This window comes from Saccostrea echinata, unplaced genomic scaffold (genome assembly GCF_033153115.1).
Source record: "Saccostrea echinata isolate AGI-Se365-2 ecotype Australia unplaced genomic scaffold, CSIRO_AGI_Sech_v1 ptg000020l, whole genome shotgun sequence".
Classification (NCBI taxonomy): domain Eukaryota; kingdom Metazoa; phylum Mollusca; class Bivalvia; order Ostreida; family Ostreidae; genus Saccostrea; species Saccostrea echinata.
In genome coordinates this window covers 1,645,715-1,660,398 of record NW_026889769.1, presented here as the reverse complement: position 1 = coordinate 1,660,398, position 14,684 = coordinate 1,645,715, and the positions used below count along the sequence as shown (strand labels likewise).

General features: G+C 31.6%; 1 protein-coding gene across 1 annotated transcript; it reads right to left on the bottom strand.

The window, feature by feature from the left end:
- Nucleotides 1–325: 325 nt before the first annotated feature.
- Nucleotides 326–13,677, bottom strand: LOC133189895 (carbohydrate sulfotransferase 1-like). Its single transcript, XM_061325309.1, has 6 exons — nucleotides 13,609–13,677; nucleotides 9,961–10,102; nucleotides 9,713–9,827; nucleotides 5,963–6,079; nucleotides 3,267–3,453; nucleotides 326–2,371 (listed from the first exon to the last, which is right to left on the bottom strand). The coding sequence occupies exons 2-6, from the start codon at nucleotides 9,991–9,993 to the stop codon at nucleotides 1,561–1,563; spliced, it is 1,263 nt and encodes a 420-aa protein (XP_061181293.1). The 5' UTR covers nucleotides 9,994–10,102; nucleotides 13,609–13,677; the 3' UTR covers nucleotides 326–1,560.
- Nucleotides 13,678–14,684: the final 1,007 nt, after the last annotated feature.

Below are 14,684 nucleotides of genomic sequence, written 5' to 3'. Positions count from 1 at the left end.
CAAAATTCGGAGGAATTGTTAATTTGTGTGCATTGGAAGTGCATTTTTAACAAGATTCTAATGCTGTGAAAAATGCGAAGTAATTGATTCCGTGTGCTTGGGAATTACCCTTTTTAGCAAAATAAATTCTAATAGTGTGGCAAATTCGGAGTAATTCTTATTTTTCATGTGTATTGGAAATACATTTTAAACCCCTTTATCTCTTTTGTCCATTGTTTAATTATGTTTAATGCACAGTTGGATATTTAGATATCCAACTGATAGGCAATTGGATATTTGTTTGAATATCCAACTGATGGACAGTTGGATCTCTAAATATCCAACTAGTGATGGTTGAAAATCGGTCAAATATACGTAGACTAATAACAATGGGTGACGTCATTGAAGTTTTTTAACTATTGTTAATTCAATTGACAAACCATCCTCGCTATCTAAATGTTGAATTAAAAGCAAGACATTTCTTCTTCTAATGTTAAGGTTTTTGAAAAAGTTATACTTCTTAAGAATTTTAAAACATGGTTAACTAATAAAGGAACATATTAAGTGCCAATCACTATCAGTATTCCAAAGGTGGTTGGGAAGTATATTAATTGGTGTTTCATACCAATTCTAAGGTCATTGTATTTATACTAATTTAGAGGACTCACTGTGGGTATGACCAGGTCGACGGGGGTACTTACTCCTTCTAGGCACCTGATTCCGCATCTGGTATTTCCAGTGGTCCATTATTTCCTTATTAATAATTCGTATTGTATACAGGATCTACGGGATTGATCAATGTTCGTTATCCTTAATTTCTTAAAGACTTGCTCTCTAAAGATTACACAAATAGTGTGAATGAGAAATGCCGGCATCTTATTAATATAAATAAAAAGTTACAAATTTATATCATTAAAGAACAAATTTCTAAAGTGATTTTTTCAGTGTTAAACATTTTCATACATTGGTTTTGTTCATTTCCTTACTTTTATTTAAGTTTTGACAGAACAAATCTCAAAACACCTCTTTGATGATTGGATTATTGTCAATCAAAAATTATATATATATGATACTGATTGCCTGTGAAACTCCAGAAAAAAATCGAAACACGCAGGATCTAAACTGATCGATCCCTTGCAATTTGATGCAGAAATGTTAGTAATTCAAATTATTAAACGTTAATCGTACTCAAAATATACTATTTTCACCTCTTTCCGGTGAACACATGGTGTATACAAATGGGGTATTATAATTCTAACTGAGGAGGCTGCATATGTCATATGAATGTTTGGAAAAGACATTATTTGGGGGAAAAAATAACATCGAGAACATATTTGAAAGCAGATTTTTAGCTTGCCCTATTAGCTTGTCTCCAAATTGCAGTTGTATGGTACATGTACATTATTTTTATTCATTTATTTGTAAAATTGTCAATAAAAATTGTTTAAACTCTCAGTAATCAGAAAAAATGTGTAAACAACTGAAAAGATACATCCACAAACAATCTTATCATCATGGAAAAATATGAATCAATTAAAAATACTAGAATTTAATCGATAAAGAAAAATCTTTCTAAGTCTTTCAAAACTTTTCAAAAAGTGGACTCTCTTTCTTCCTGGTTTTGAATGATAAATTAGTAAGCTGAGCCTTGTTTGAAAACGGAATAAATCCAACATGATCATATAATTCCTTGCATTCGCTGTCTATAACTTGCACAGCCTCCCACTTCATGCGCATGCGCCATGTTATAGATGTCACTGTAGAGTTTCCTCGGACCGTGTTGTAATATTTCCTATTTTTTCGACCAGCCATCGTATGATTATACACATATTTCTTCATAGAAGGTAAAACTTTTGTATTTGTAAAGTTATGTAGATCGTACATTGATTCCAAGGGATTTTCAGCCAGATATTCATACAGTTGTGTTTTTATTCTGTGAGGAAATTTTAACTTTAAATAATAACTTCGCATGATATCCATCAGCATTCTATTACAAAATGACTTAGCACTTATTCTTAAGTTTGTATCATTCACAAAACGTCCTCGATAACGAGAAAACATAACCCCTCGTGGATCCCTTATAAGGTGTATGACCTTCAGATCTGGAATTAGTTCAAGGAGAAGAGCGACGACTTCCATAGCGAGGCGAATTGTTTTTATAAAAACACTCTTGTTGACACACATCTCTTGCATTTTCATTGTACACACATCAGTTTTATTAGTGATATTTTTACTTTTTAAGCAATCAGCATATTGATCTTGTGTGTTGCTCATAGATGGTATGGTCATGACTTGTAGAATGTGCTTATCAACGTGCTGAAAGTCGCATAAGAATAAGTTTAAAATATTCCGCACTATATAACTTCCATCTTCAAGTTTTGTTTTTGGTAATCTAAAAAAAAGAATATTGTAGTTTAACAAAGCTGTGGAAATATCTTCCTTCATTTTGCTGGGTATCATGCATATAATGATTATGCTGTTCTATTCCAAAGAAGACAGATAAGTATTTTGCACTGGAACATCAAGATTAATCTTTAGCTTTGTGTCTTTTATAAAATTGTATTATATTCTTGATATGTGATATTCTTTCGTGCTTTATAATCAAATGATATAAGTATTTATTACATTTTCAACAGTAAAATACTGTGAATTATTTATTGAATAAGTGATATTCTGTCACAGCGTGAAAGGATACCAAAGTGATATTCTGTCACAGTGTGAAAGGATATCAAAGTAAATAAAAAAAATAAATTCTGGTTTGTCATATGATGGAGATAGTAACTAAACCATCTTAATAGAGACTAAAACTGCCAATTTCTTCCAAAAAATGTTGCTAAAATTCATGCTACAATGTTTTCAATCTCAAAATTGCTAAGCTATGATGCCTCAACAGCTCAACTATGACGTCACAACCTACATGCATGACACTGATTAAAAAAAGTCAGAGGCAATCGGAAATCAAAGAAATTGTAATAAACAGAAAATTATGTTTTCTAGTTGGATACGATAGATTTTTTGATATTTTCATGCGTGCTTCGCACGAAAATATCAAAAAATACTGTCCCACTCTTGAAATGAATTCCATATCCAACTACAAAACATTGAGTGTCCTCTATATATTTAACTTTTTATTTTAAACTGCACTTTAAGTTTATAATGAATTAAGTTTTCTCGTCATAGAAAGAAGGTCATGAATGTGTTGGTTTTAAAATAGGGAAAACCCTTTAGTAGTTTAAAATGCATACACTTCTCTGATTCGTTCATAAATAAAATAACCCGCAAATTACCTGCATCCTTTGTTTGTAAAAGAACATAATTTTGACTGAGTAAAATAAAACTGGTCTGTGAAAGCTTTGAGAGGTTCATATAAATAAAACACATCCGGGGATTGTTGTATGACATCAGCTGTAAATGTTGACCCACTGCGCAAGTAAGTCAGGAGCAAGATTGGGGCTCTCCTGTTTAATGGAGGATCTGTTATATAAAATAATAAAACATGACATAAAGAAGCTAAAACGAGATACAATTAAGATCTACGTACGCATTTTATTTTCGTTTCTCTGAATAAATTGCGCATATCATATGAAAAGATCGCCGATGCTTGTAAGCATATTTAATTTTGAAAAAATAAATTTCAATCATAAAATAGATTCAGGGCAAAAGTAATGCACAAAGCACTTGAATAAAGAAATCAGTTAACTTATGAAACATTGAATATAAATCATTTATTTTCTTTGCAGGAATCATTGTTTGTGGTGCCTTTGAAAAGAGGAACCAGATGCCTAGATATAGTTTCACTTTATTTGTTGCTCTTTGTTAACTTAATCACGCATTTTAAGGATAGAGTAGTTTATAGTATTTGCTATGAACTTAGAGTATTTCCAGATGGCCTACAGAAAATCTTCAAAATGACTATCATTATTGGTATCAAAGACGGGGATAATATTGATAAATGATTAAAGTTTGAAGTAATCTTTACCAAAATCTCCCAAAAGAAATAGTTTAAAGTATCCATGACAGTGTAACTCATGATTTAAACCTACGCGAACCAATCTTGTACACAACTTGAAAATGTTTATGAGCCATCAAGAGCAACCTATTTGTAACTTGGAAAAAATTGACGAAACTAGAAAATGCCTTTACGGAACAAATACATTTTTAAAAGGCACAGTTGACCCGTCCTTGCTGAAACAAAGTAGACTCAGGATCGTAGTAAGCTACCCTTTTTCAGTATAAACTTCTAAACATTCTTTGAAAATTATAACATTTTGGGCCTGACATGAAGTAAAACGAATGCATGTTAGAATTTATAGGTTTGAATTGGAGTCCTAAATAAATAAATTCTCCTAGAATGTCTAAATACGTTGTCATCTTACGAGCTCATAGAGTTCATTTGCAGGCAGATAGATCTATGTAAAAATTCAGTCATTTTCTGAATAAAAGAAATGTAACAGTGTAGGACAAATCCTGATAATACATGTGTAGTGCCAGCTGGCTCGGGGTTCAGGAAACAAAATCTTTATGCTGTAATATTTACATTTTCCAATGTCTTTGTCCGAGATAAACTACAAATATACAAATAAGGTAATAGCTTTATAACCTCATGAAGAGATTTGCTCAGCATGTCACAGAACTGCATACTTTCTCGCTGTCTGTTGCTTAGTAATACACATGGCGGGGATGCTTAGATTTCTTATTATTGAATAAAATAGTTTTTTTTTATTGAATCAAGGATCATGAAAAAATGTAAACATAAGGAAAAACTGTCTGGTTTTTAGCTCTACTGGTCAGAGACCAGAACAGCTTATGCAATAGTAAGGTGTCCGTCGTCCGTCCGTCCGTCTGTCTGTCCGTCTGTAAACAATTTTTCAAAACGCTACTCCTCCTACAGTTTTAGTCTGATTTCAATATAACTTGGCACACAAGTAGACTACACTAAGATACATACATGTAATTCTATGTATGGGTTATGATTTCGATGAACGGTGTTGCCATGGTTATTAAAAATAGAAATTTCCTTGAAATACTTTCAAAACGCTACTCCTCCTACAGTTTTGACCAGATTTCATTATAACTTGGCACACAAGTAGACTAGACTATCATACATAATTCTGTGTATCGGTTTTTGATTTCGATGAACGGTGTTGTCATGGTTACTAAAATTAGAAATTTCTGCGAAACTCTTTTAAAACCCTACTCCTCCTACAGTTTTGGGCTGATTTCAGTATAACTTGGCACACAAGTAGACTATACTAAGATACATAATTCTGTGTATCGGTTTTTCATTTCGATGAATGTTGTTGCCATTGTTACTAAAAATAGAAATTTCCTTGAAATACTTTCAAAATGCTACTCTTCCTAAAGTTTTGATCTGATTTCAGTATAACTTGGCACACAGGTAGACAACACTATGATACAAAATTGTCTTTATTGTTTTTTGACTTTGTTGAATGATGTTGTCATGGTTACTAAAATTGAAATTTCTGTAAAATTCTTTTAAAAGGCTACTCATCCTAGAGATTTATTCTGATTGCAATAAATCTTAATGATACAAAAATCTCAATAAAACAAAAAGAGACTACACCAAGGATCATTATTCTATGTATTGCTGTTGCAAAGTTTCAAGTCCAAGTGCTACTTTTAAATACAAACCAGTAGAGCTACAGTCTCGTCAGAGACTTCTGGTTTGGTTTTATGATGATCAATCAATTTTACACAGGCAAACTGATTGATCTCATCATAAAACAAAAACAAAATACAAAACAAAACAAAACAAAACAAAAACAAACAAACAAAAAACAAACAAACAAACAAAAACAAAAAAACAGACAGTTATTCCTTATTTAAGTATTTTGTAGAATCAAGCAGACCAAATTTAAAATATTTTTTCAAATATCGCCATACAAAAGTGTTATTTAGAGATTAATTCAATAATTAATTCAGTCAAAGTCTGTTTCATGATCTTAGGGACTGATGTACTTACCCTTTGGTATTGTAATATATGGCACTGTTGGTAATGGTTCAAGTCTCAGGTGGGAAAGTACGTGCTTTGTTATGACCCTTGTGGATACAGTTGATAAAATATTTTCTGTTTTACTATCTGCAATTTAAAAGTTCTTAATTAATTTGATAATTTGATGAACAGTACAATCAAGGTACCACATGTACTGAGAAGAGCAAATCCTGTACGACAACAGTAGATATAAAAATCATTATATGTTTTAAGTTTAGAGTAAAATATTAACTTTTTTAAGTGATTTTTTTTATTGAATAACTATTTGAATGTATCCTATTTGAGACGACTAGCAACTTTAGGATATAATAAAAGGTACATATGTATTGAGAGACCTGGTCTTGTCGAATGCTGCTTTACAAGCACGGCGAATGAGTTCTTGATCAGCAATGACTTAAGACCACCAATGCAGGCGAGGGAGAGGGGAAGGGAGGAGGCAAACATAACAAATCTTTTTCGATAGCATGTGCTATTTCAGAAAGATGTTTCATATATTTTAGTATAGGTAATATATTTTCCTTTAATATTCATTTAATAACACATATCTCAGAACTATAGAACTTTTAAGGCCGGAAGAGAGGGATTATGTAAAAGTACAGGTATTTGTACTGATTTGCAACTTGTTTTATTCATATTTTCTATGATAAACTGAGACAAACTGAATTGTCGACGGATTTTACCGTTATTTCCCGATCATGACAAGGAGTACACGGCCGATGTAACCGGTCGGCAGGGGATGCTCACTCCTCCATGGCACCTGATACCACCTCCGATGTTTTGGAGGTCTGTGTTTGCTCTGCTCCTATTTTGTATTGTTTAATGGACTTTTGAGCTTGAATACTGTTCGTTATCTCCTATATTTCATTCTAGATGTTGAGCATGAAGAGCTGAAAATAACTTTAATTTTTAATTTGGTACACGGGATTTAGATTTGTTCAAATGAAGGGCCACGTCTCTTTCTAGGGGAAATGATGAAGAAACTGCGAATTCATAAGTCTTCTGATGAAGAACCGCTTATATAGAATATAGAAAAAAATCTTTAAAGAACTTCTCAAGAACTGCATTAACTGGGCCATGATAAATTATATTAATGGCCTGTCCATTAAGATTATTAAAGCAATGATATGAAATGTTGTATGAAATGTTTCGATCAAGTTCTTGAGGAGGCTGTTATCTAAGCATTCTCTCCAATGCATTCATTTCTTTTCAACTCGTTGAATTATATTCTACAAGTCTCCCGTGTGGGACCGTATAGACCGAGGTCCAATGTTGCAGTAGGTGCTCGTACGAAAAAGATCCCTCGCTGCTCAATGACCCTGAGTGCCCAGTATAGGTTTTAATTTGCAGCCCTCCACCGGCAAGTGGTGGCGTCTCTACATGAGAGAAAAATTCTCGAGAGGGACGTTAAACAACAAAGAAATAAACAAATATATTCTATCGTTACAACGCTTTTGAAAACAAACGATATTCTGCCTAGGTGCCAAAAGTCGTGCAAAGAAAACTAATACATGTATATGTATTTGAGACTTATCAAACCTTTTATGCTTGAATCCCTAATTGCCTCTGTATTTTGTCTGAGTACATCATAAACTTTGATTTCTTAGCATCAATTTCATACCATAAAGTCCTTATTGATCATTCTCATTTAGTTAACTAATCGATGTTACCTTTATATTTAGATACATTGTTCATCAATGCACTTGCAATGTACTTAAAGCATCATTTATAAAGCACTCATAAATATTATAATAGTCGCAGGCCTTTAGGATTTCTCGTTCAAAATGCAGATTACCAAATCTTTAATATTGATTTTACATATACTGATCGAAATACAAAAGGTCTTAAAAACGCTTTACATGATCTGTACATTTACAGGCACATGTTTTATATCATCGATTTTGAATTTTGATGATGAAAAAATCCATTCTTGGGATATAAAGATTCTAGTTATTTATAATGTAGCTAAGTCTTTACAATAGTGCATATGCATGCATAAACTATAGCGCAAAATACTTAACTATTTAACTCAAGATCGTAAAACTTATATGCGTTGCTTAATTGTATGTGCATCTTAGGCATCGATGAGATTTTACATCTGCCTTCCATGAAGCAATGATCAAATACAAGTCCAAAGGGGAGTTCTATGCAGATTACATTAAGTTAAATTGGTAATAAATCAAGGTTCAAAAATTACATTACTCGTCAGCTAAGGATCCGGATTACAGCGGTTGTTCAAATTATTTACATCCCACATCTACTATCCATATAAACAACGATCTTTTATGCAAAAAGAGACTTTTTAAACTGTTTCTATAATGCTTATCATATCATGAAGGGTGTTGAACTGATATTAAGCACAGATAAAGAAGAAAAAATATATTTCTACACACATTTGCTGACTTTAATTATTCATATCAAAAAAATCTTCTTTCACATTCAATCACAATTAAGTTCATTCAAGTCAATTCTGATTCTATCTCAAAATATATTGTATTGAACAATCAGAATGATTATGATAATATGTTGAACAGATTTTCATTTTTCGCTAGCTACAGAATTCCCATACTAAATTGAAACTAAAAAATTTGAATGTTTGAAGATTGAAAACGCCAAGATATAATTGCTTGAAACGTTTGGAAACGCTACAAATTTAATCTTTATTTGATGCTTTATCTTTAATGTGTGCAGCTTGGCGCACAAAAACTAAGTCTTTAACTATTTCTTGTGTTATTTTGTGTAATAAAATTGAAACGTGGAGATAACGAACAGTATTTAAGCTCAAAAGTCCATTAAACAATACAAAATAGGAGTAGAGCAAACAAGGACCTCCAAAAACATCAGAGATGGGATCAGGTGCCATGGAGGAGTGAGCATCCCCTGCCGACCTCTCACACCGGCCATGTGCTCCTTGTCTTGATCGGGAAATAACGGAAAAACCTGTCGACAATTCAGTGTGTAAACAAGGGCCTAACAATTAGTATGAAAAACGTCAGTCAGCATATGACTTAATGGTAGACTGTATTTGCTGACAAGGTCATTGTATCGACCATAGAACTTAAAAAATGATTACTTTAAATGAGACTATTGATACATGTATTATTTTTTCATCAGCTTGTTTGTCAATAACTCACCTCGTTTTAGAAATTGTTCATGCGTAGAGCATGTTCTTGTGTATAGAACTAACTGAGAGATATACACCCCATATGCAGGTGATAAGGGTATATTGCTACATAAGGACGTTGACGATTGAAAAGTTTAAGTCATCACGTTTATCATAAAGCTTTGTTGTTATATTACCATTAATGTCTTTTTCTAGTAAAATATCCAAATATGAAACAGATGTGTCAAAAACGACCCTTTTAAAAATTAATTTCAGTGAGGGTTCCAATTACCATAAATGACAACTAACAAATGCAGTTCTGAAAAAGAAGACATTTTTTGTTTGTTATTGGTTTTTTGGTTTTGTTTTGTTTCTTTCTTTGTTTTGTTTGGTTTTTTAACTCAATTTGCACCGATCTTATTCAATTAAAATGAAATTACTCCCATTTAAACTAGTTATGCTTGGTATTGTGGGGCAGAGATGATTCATATTCATTGCCTTTTTTTGCTGTTATGTAATTCAGAATAAAGAGAAAAGATTATAATTTATCTTCATAAAAGCAAGGCCTTATTACGTAAGAGGTAGGGATATACTACAAGTCATTTTGTCAACAGTCTTACCTTTTGAAAACAGAGTAAAGAAAATGACAATTGCTACCAGAAAGAAAACATATATTCCCTGGCGTCTTCTGAATGGTGTAAGCACTGTACATACGGGCTTCATGTTGTCAGGTGCCTGAAAATGCATATATTCTTGTAACACTTATGACGAATCGAGAGGAAAACTTTGCTTGTTCAAGTTTTGTTGATAAGTTGGTAAAATTTGTATCTTTAATTTAATGAATTAATATTTTTATTGTATCACTAACTTTTTTCTTAGTCCATGGTGTGTTCAGATCCATGCATTTCAGGGATTAGCCTCAACATAATCAATACGCATGAAACTGATTTTTCCTGCCCATGGAACACACGTTAAATGTCACGAATGAATGTAGTAGTACATCCTTTTTACTGAAGAGAAAAAGATGGAGTTCTGAGGACAGGACAAGAGGAAACTTAAAGAGAGGTCAAAAGTGCTCGCCCTACCAAGAAAGCATTTAATTCATATTTTCAACAACAAACGCAACCACAAGCCAAAAAAATGTCATCTATTCGTGCATTTTCATATCAGTTTTAAATTTATGACATTTAATATACAAGAAGAATGTAATGTTGCACATCTTGTTGAATCTTGACAATTAAAGAGCTTTGGTACGATATTCAGTCCGCAGGTGCTCATATACATGTACACCCAGACAATTATACCGTTTTTAAGAGTCCGATTATCTATTTCATATTCACTTTCTTGATATAAAATGTAATACAGTAAAAAACACATAAAAGCTCTCTAACTGTGTAAAACATATGTCAATTGTTTTGAAGTGTATTATGCAATCAAAAATGCTGTTGATTTTAAAATATTTTGATCATAATAGATAACATTAAAATCTGAAGGGGAAGTGCTCGTATTCCGAAAAAGTTGAGAAACTGATGATTCAGAATTTGGCATTCTTTTACTCTGTGCAGTTTTAAATTTTTGTCAACGATTTTTTTTTTTTTTTTTTGATGGGAAGATTTTCCTCAGTCAAAATGATTTGTGAATAAAGGATGCTGTATTCATCATAGACAATATTTATGTAGTCTTTGTAGACTATGTCTTCCAAAAATCTGCTGGAATTCTGATGGACATGATTGTGATCCTTAATTAGTCTACTTGTTTTCATATTCTTATGAAGCAGAACATACTCATAAACTTCTTCCTGAGAGGAAGAAAAGTCTAGTTATAGCCTTCAATTCAATGTTTAGAAATATCGACGAGTTTTTATTAACAAAAGTTAGAATAATTCATATATCAATATATCACAGTGAACTAGAAATATAAGATACAACAGAGGCTGTCCCATCTATTTCAATATACCTGCAGGCGTGACCGTAGGACAGGGGATGCTTACTCCTCCTAGGCACCTGATCCCACCTCTGGATTTTCCTTGGTTCCGACCTGGTTCTTTTGGTTTATATGATTTCATTATCAAATTTACATGGTTATGTCAATGATTGCTGTATAAAGGCATTAGACTAAATTCAAGAAGTGTCTAAATTTGGCAACTCTAATTTCAATTCAGTAATCAATTGATAGACAACCTTTATCCAAACTGATACTGTTTGTTAAATTAGGATCAGTTGTTAACTGGACAAGAAAAAATGCCTTCGATACGTGCGCGTCGCAAACAATGAATTGCTTCCCTTACAACAGAAAGCCAATTGGTAGCTCAGTGCAGTCCAAAAAATACTAAATCTGGTAAAATTATTCAAAATAAACCAAATATTGCCATTATTCAAAGTAGAGTTTTTCTCAATTTAATTTTCCCTTCATTATGGTTGGCACCAACTGATTTTAATTGACTGGACAGAGTACGAATAATGCTAAAAATTGAACCATCGATTTCAACAACTTTTTTCATTAATACTAAAATTTCTTAGGCAGATTATGCTGCAATCATTCATGATCAAAATATTTTAAACAAAAAAAATATAATTATTATTATTAAAAAAAATCATCGCTTTTTTTATATATGTATAATTAAAACAGCTCAATATTTGAGGCAATTCTTATAGTTTAAATCACGGAAATTAATGTAAAATATGTCCAGATGATAGGGCCCTTAAATACGATATGTTAAACCTCACTCAATTTGTATTGGCAAAAGCTGACTGTAAATTGTTCTGAATCTCTTTAATTTGTCAAAATTCATCCAGATTTTAGTCTTTAATTGCAGTTTTATTCAACTTTTGCAAATATTTTAAACACGTTGATTTTACTTTAAGGAAAATGATAATTTAGGTAAAACACTAATAGAAATATAATATTCACAAGTTTCCTTTTTTAAAAACCGCAATAAAATGATTGGGTAGTTACCATGTTGTTATTGAAAGTTACTAGATGTAATGTAACGTTGAATAGTGCATATTTACTGTCATGAAATAAATATAAAAATGAAATTAAAAAAAACATCGCTTGAGGGTTTTTATTTACTTGTTAAAATTACGTAGAAAAAAAATCCAAAAGGTATAATATCCTTAATTTTCAAAATGAACTTTAAGTTAGTTTCTGAATTTACTGCTTTTTCTTTCTTATGTTATTTAACAAAGTTGAGTATACTTTTGTACAGCATTGATTTCATAAATTTGAACAATCGAAAAAATAGCGTAATTTAGCGATTTAATTTAAAATATGGTTCCTATGGCATTGATCTGAAAAAAGCACGGCGTACTCACAGTTATAAAACAAAAAGAAAAAGATTCCTTTTTTAAAATAAAAGGCTTCAGAAGAAATAAAGGTAAATTATGTGACATTATCGAAATGTGTTTGATTTTCATTCTTTGAATTCAATAGGTTTATTCCTACTTAAAAAAATATAAATGTAACTATTTTTCCTTAAATTAGAAAGTGGCTAATTGTCTGTAAAAGGAAATCATGGCATTGGAAAGTTGCATATTTGAGTCACTAATTTACTGCAAAAATAAGTTTAAGTTCTTTGTATTCAGAACTAATTGCTAATTATCGAACACATTCTTGTAATTACCATGCTTTGATTCAGAAAAGTAAAATTTGATACAGTCATGTTTGCACATTTACCATAGTCCACAATTTGCCTCGAGGTGCACATGCATTCATAAATCCACTTTAATTTATGCTAAAAGTAAAGATTATAAATCAAATCATGAAGTGCTGTGTGAGGTTAAGAGCAGCTGTTACTGTGAAAACAAATAATCTAATATAAATTGCTTTTTAAAGCCGAGGTTAAAAATTAAAAAAGAAGTATATGAATAAGGGCAACTCTTGTTTCAATTTAGCAATTGTTTGATTGAATTAATTAATCATAACCTTTTCCAGAACTGATACTTGGGTCAAAAGAGGAGTCTGAAACTAAGACAGTTGTTAACTGGAGAAAAGAACTGCATGCTTTTAGTACGTGACGCTTCCCTCACAATGGAAAAACAGTTTGTTGGTCAATGTAGCTAGTCTCCAAAACTAGTGAATATTATTTTTTCATTTGTATCAGATTTTTTGTTTTCATAGTAATAGCTTTCAACAACTACACATTATACTTCATGATTCGACTTATAATCCTTTACCGTTAGCATAAAATATGATGGATTAATTTACACTTGCAGCTTGAGTAAAATGCTTACAATGATAATTGTTCATTTATGACATATCTGCACTTTACTTACGTAAATCAAAGTATGGTAATTACAAAAAATTGCAAATCATATCGACATATCGATAGCTTTCCATTACATCTTACCACAATGAACCTAATACACTTTTTGTAGTGACTTGAAATGAAATTTTCTTTCTTACTCTCATTATTTCATTTCAAAGATACAATGGAACCAATAAAGAATGATAACATCTGTACTCTTTTTTTTAAAGTAATCATCCTTATACTGTAGTTATAAAGATTTATACTTACTATGAGAAAACTCAGAGAAAATATCCTAATCAAGCACTTACTTAAGATTAACAGATGTTCTCTAATTAATCACTCCTTGTGAAGTTACAACACTGTTAATTAAAATTCAAGTGTCGGATATTTATACCTAAACAGTATACGCGTTCATTGATTAACCAAGCGAAACGCCAAGAAATGTAAACAAGACTAACGTGGCTATTACTATCACTGGCAGAAGAAAGTCGTCCTGAATGCATTGAAATATTACCTAATGAAATATCTATTGGCCGGTGAATGATTTAGCACGGATGACATTTGAGTGTGTGAATAAAAAATGACCCACTATATATTATATTTTTTACGATAATTTTTTTTTGGTGTTTACAAACAAAGCATTTGTTTCGTATTTTATTTAAAGTGATTTTTTTTTGTCTTTTGTTTTTAATATTGACATATTCTAATTGTTCCTTTTTTTAACTATGAAAAGTCGAATGTGTTTCCGATTCTAAAACAAAAAGACAAGATTCAGTTCAAATGCAACTCTTTTGTATTAATAACCTGGGCATTATTTTCTAATGTAAGCTAATTTATCTGTGACCCTGTTCACAGATAACTGTAATCCTTAATGAAAGCTTATAGCTAATTGATTCATTCATTCTAAACCTATAATTTTGTGTATTTTAATGCAAGTACTAAAAAAACAAACTATTTTCAAAAAATCGAAATGACTCAATATTTATTTATATCATCGTATGAAAAGTGAAGATAACGTACAGTAATTGTAGTCAAAGGTCAATCAAAACAATATAAATTATGCGAAGAGCAAACACGGACCTCTGAAAACTGAGATAGGATCGTCACTTTAAAGGAGATTGTTGATATCCTTACATCATCAACTTATTTGTCAATAGCCTGTCTCATTTAAGAAATTGTTCGTATGTAGAACATGCTCTTACATATTGAATTATCTGGGAGACATAGGGAGACATAAACTTCATATGCAGTGATAGTATACTGCTACATAAATAAGGGAAGTTGACGAAAAGAAAGTTGAAATCACCTTCTTCACAAAGTTTAGTTGTCAGTTTGCCATCAAT

Coding starts and splice junctions, on each gene's coding strand:
- LOC133189895 (XM_061325309.1), bottom strand. CDS start 9,993: ATGGATCTGAACACACCATGGACTAAGAAAAAA. Junction 9,828..9,960: donor CACCATGGACTAAGAAAAAA/GTTAGTGATACA, acceptor ATGCATTTTCAG/GCACCTGACAACATGAAGCC. Junction 2,372..3,266: donor TTTACAAACAAAGGATGCAG/GTAATTTGCGGG, acceptor TCTTTTTTTTAG/ATTACCAAAAACAAAACTTG.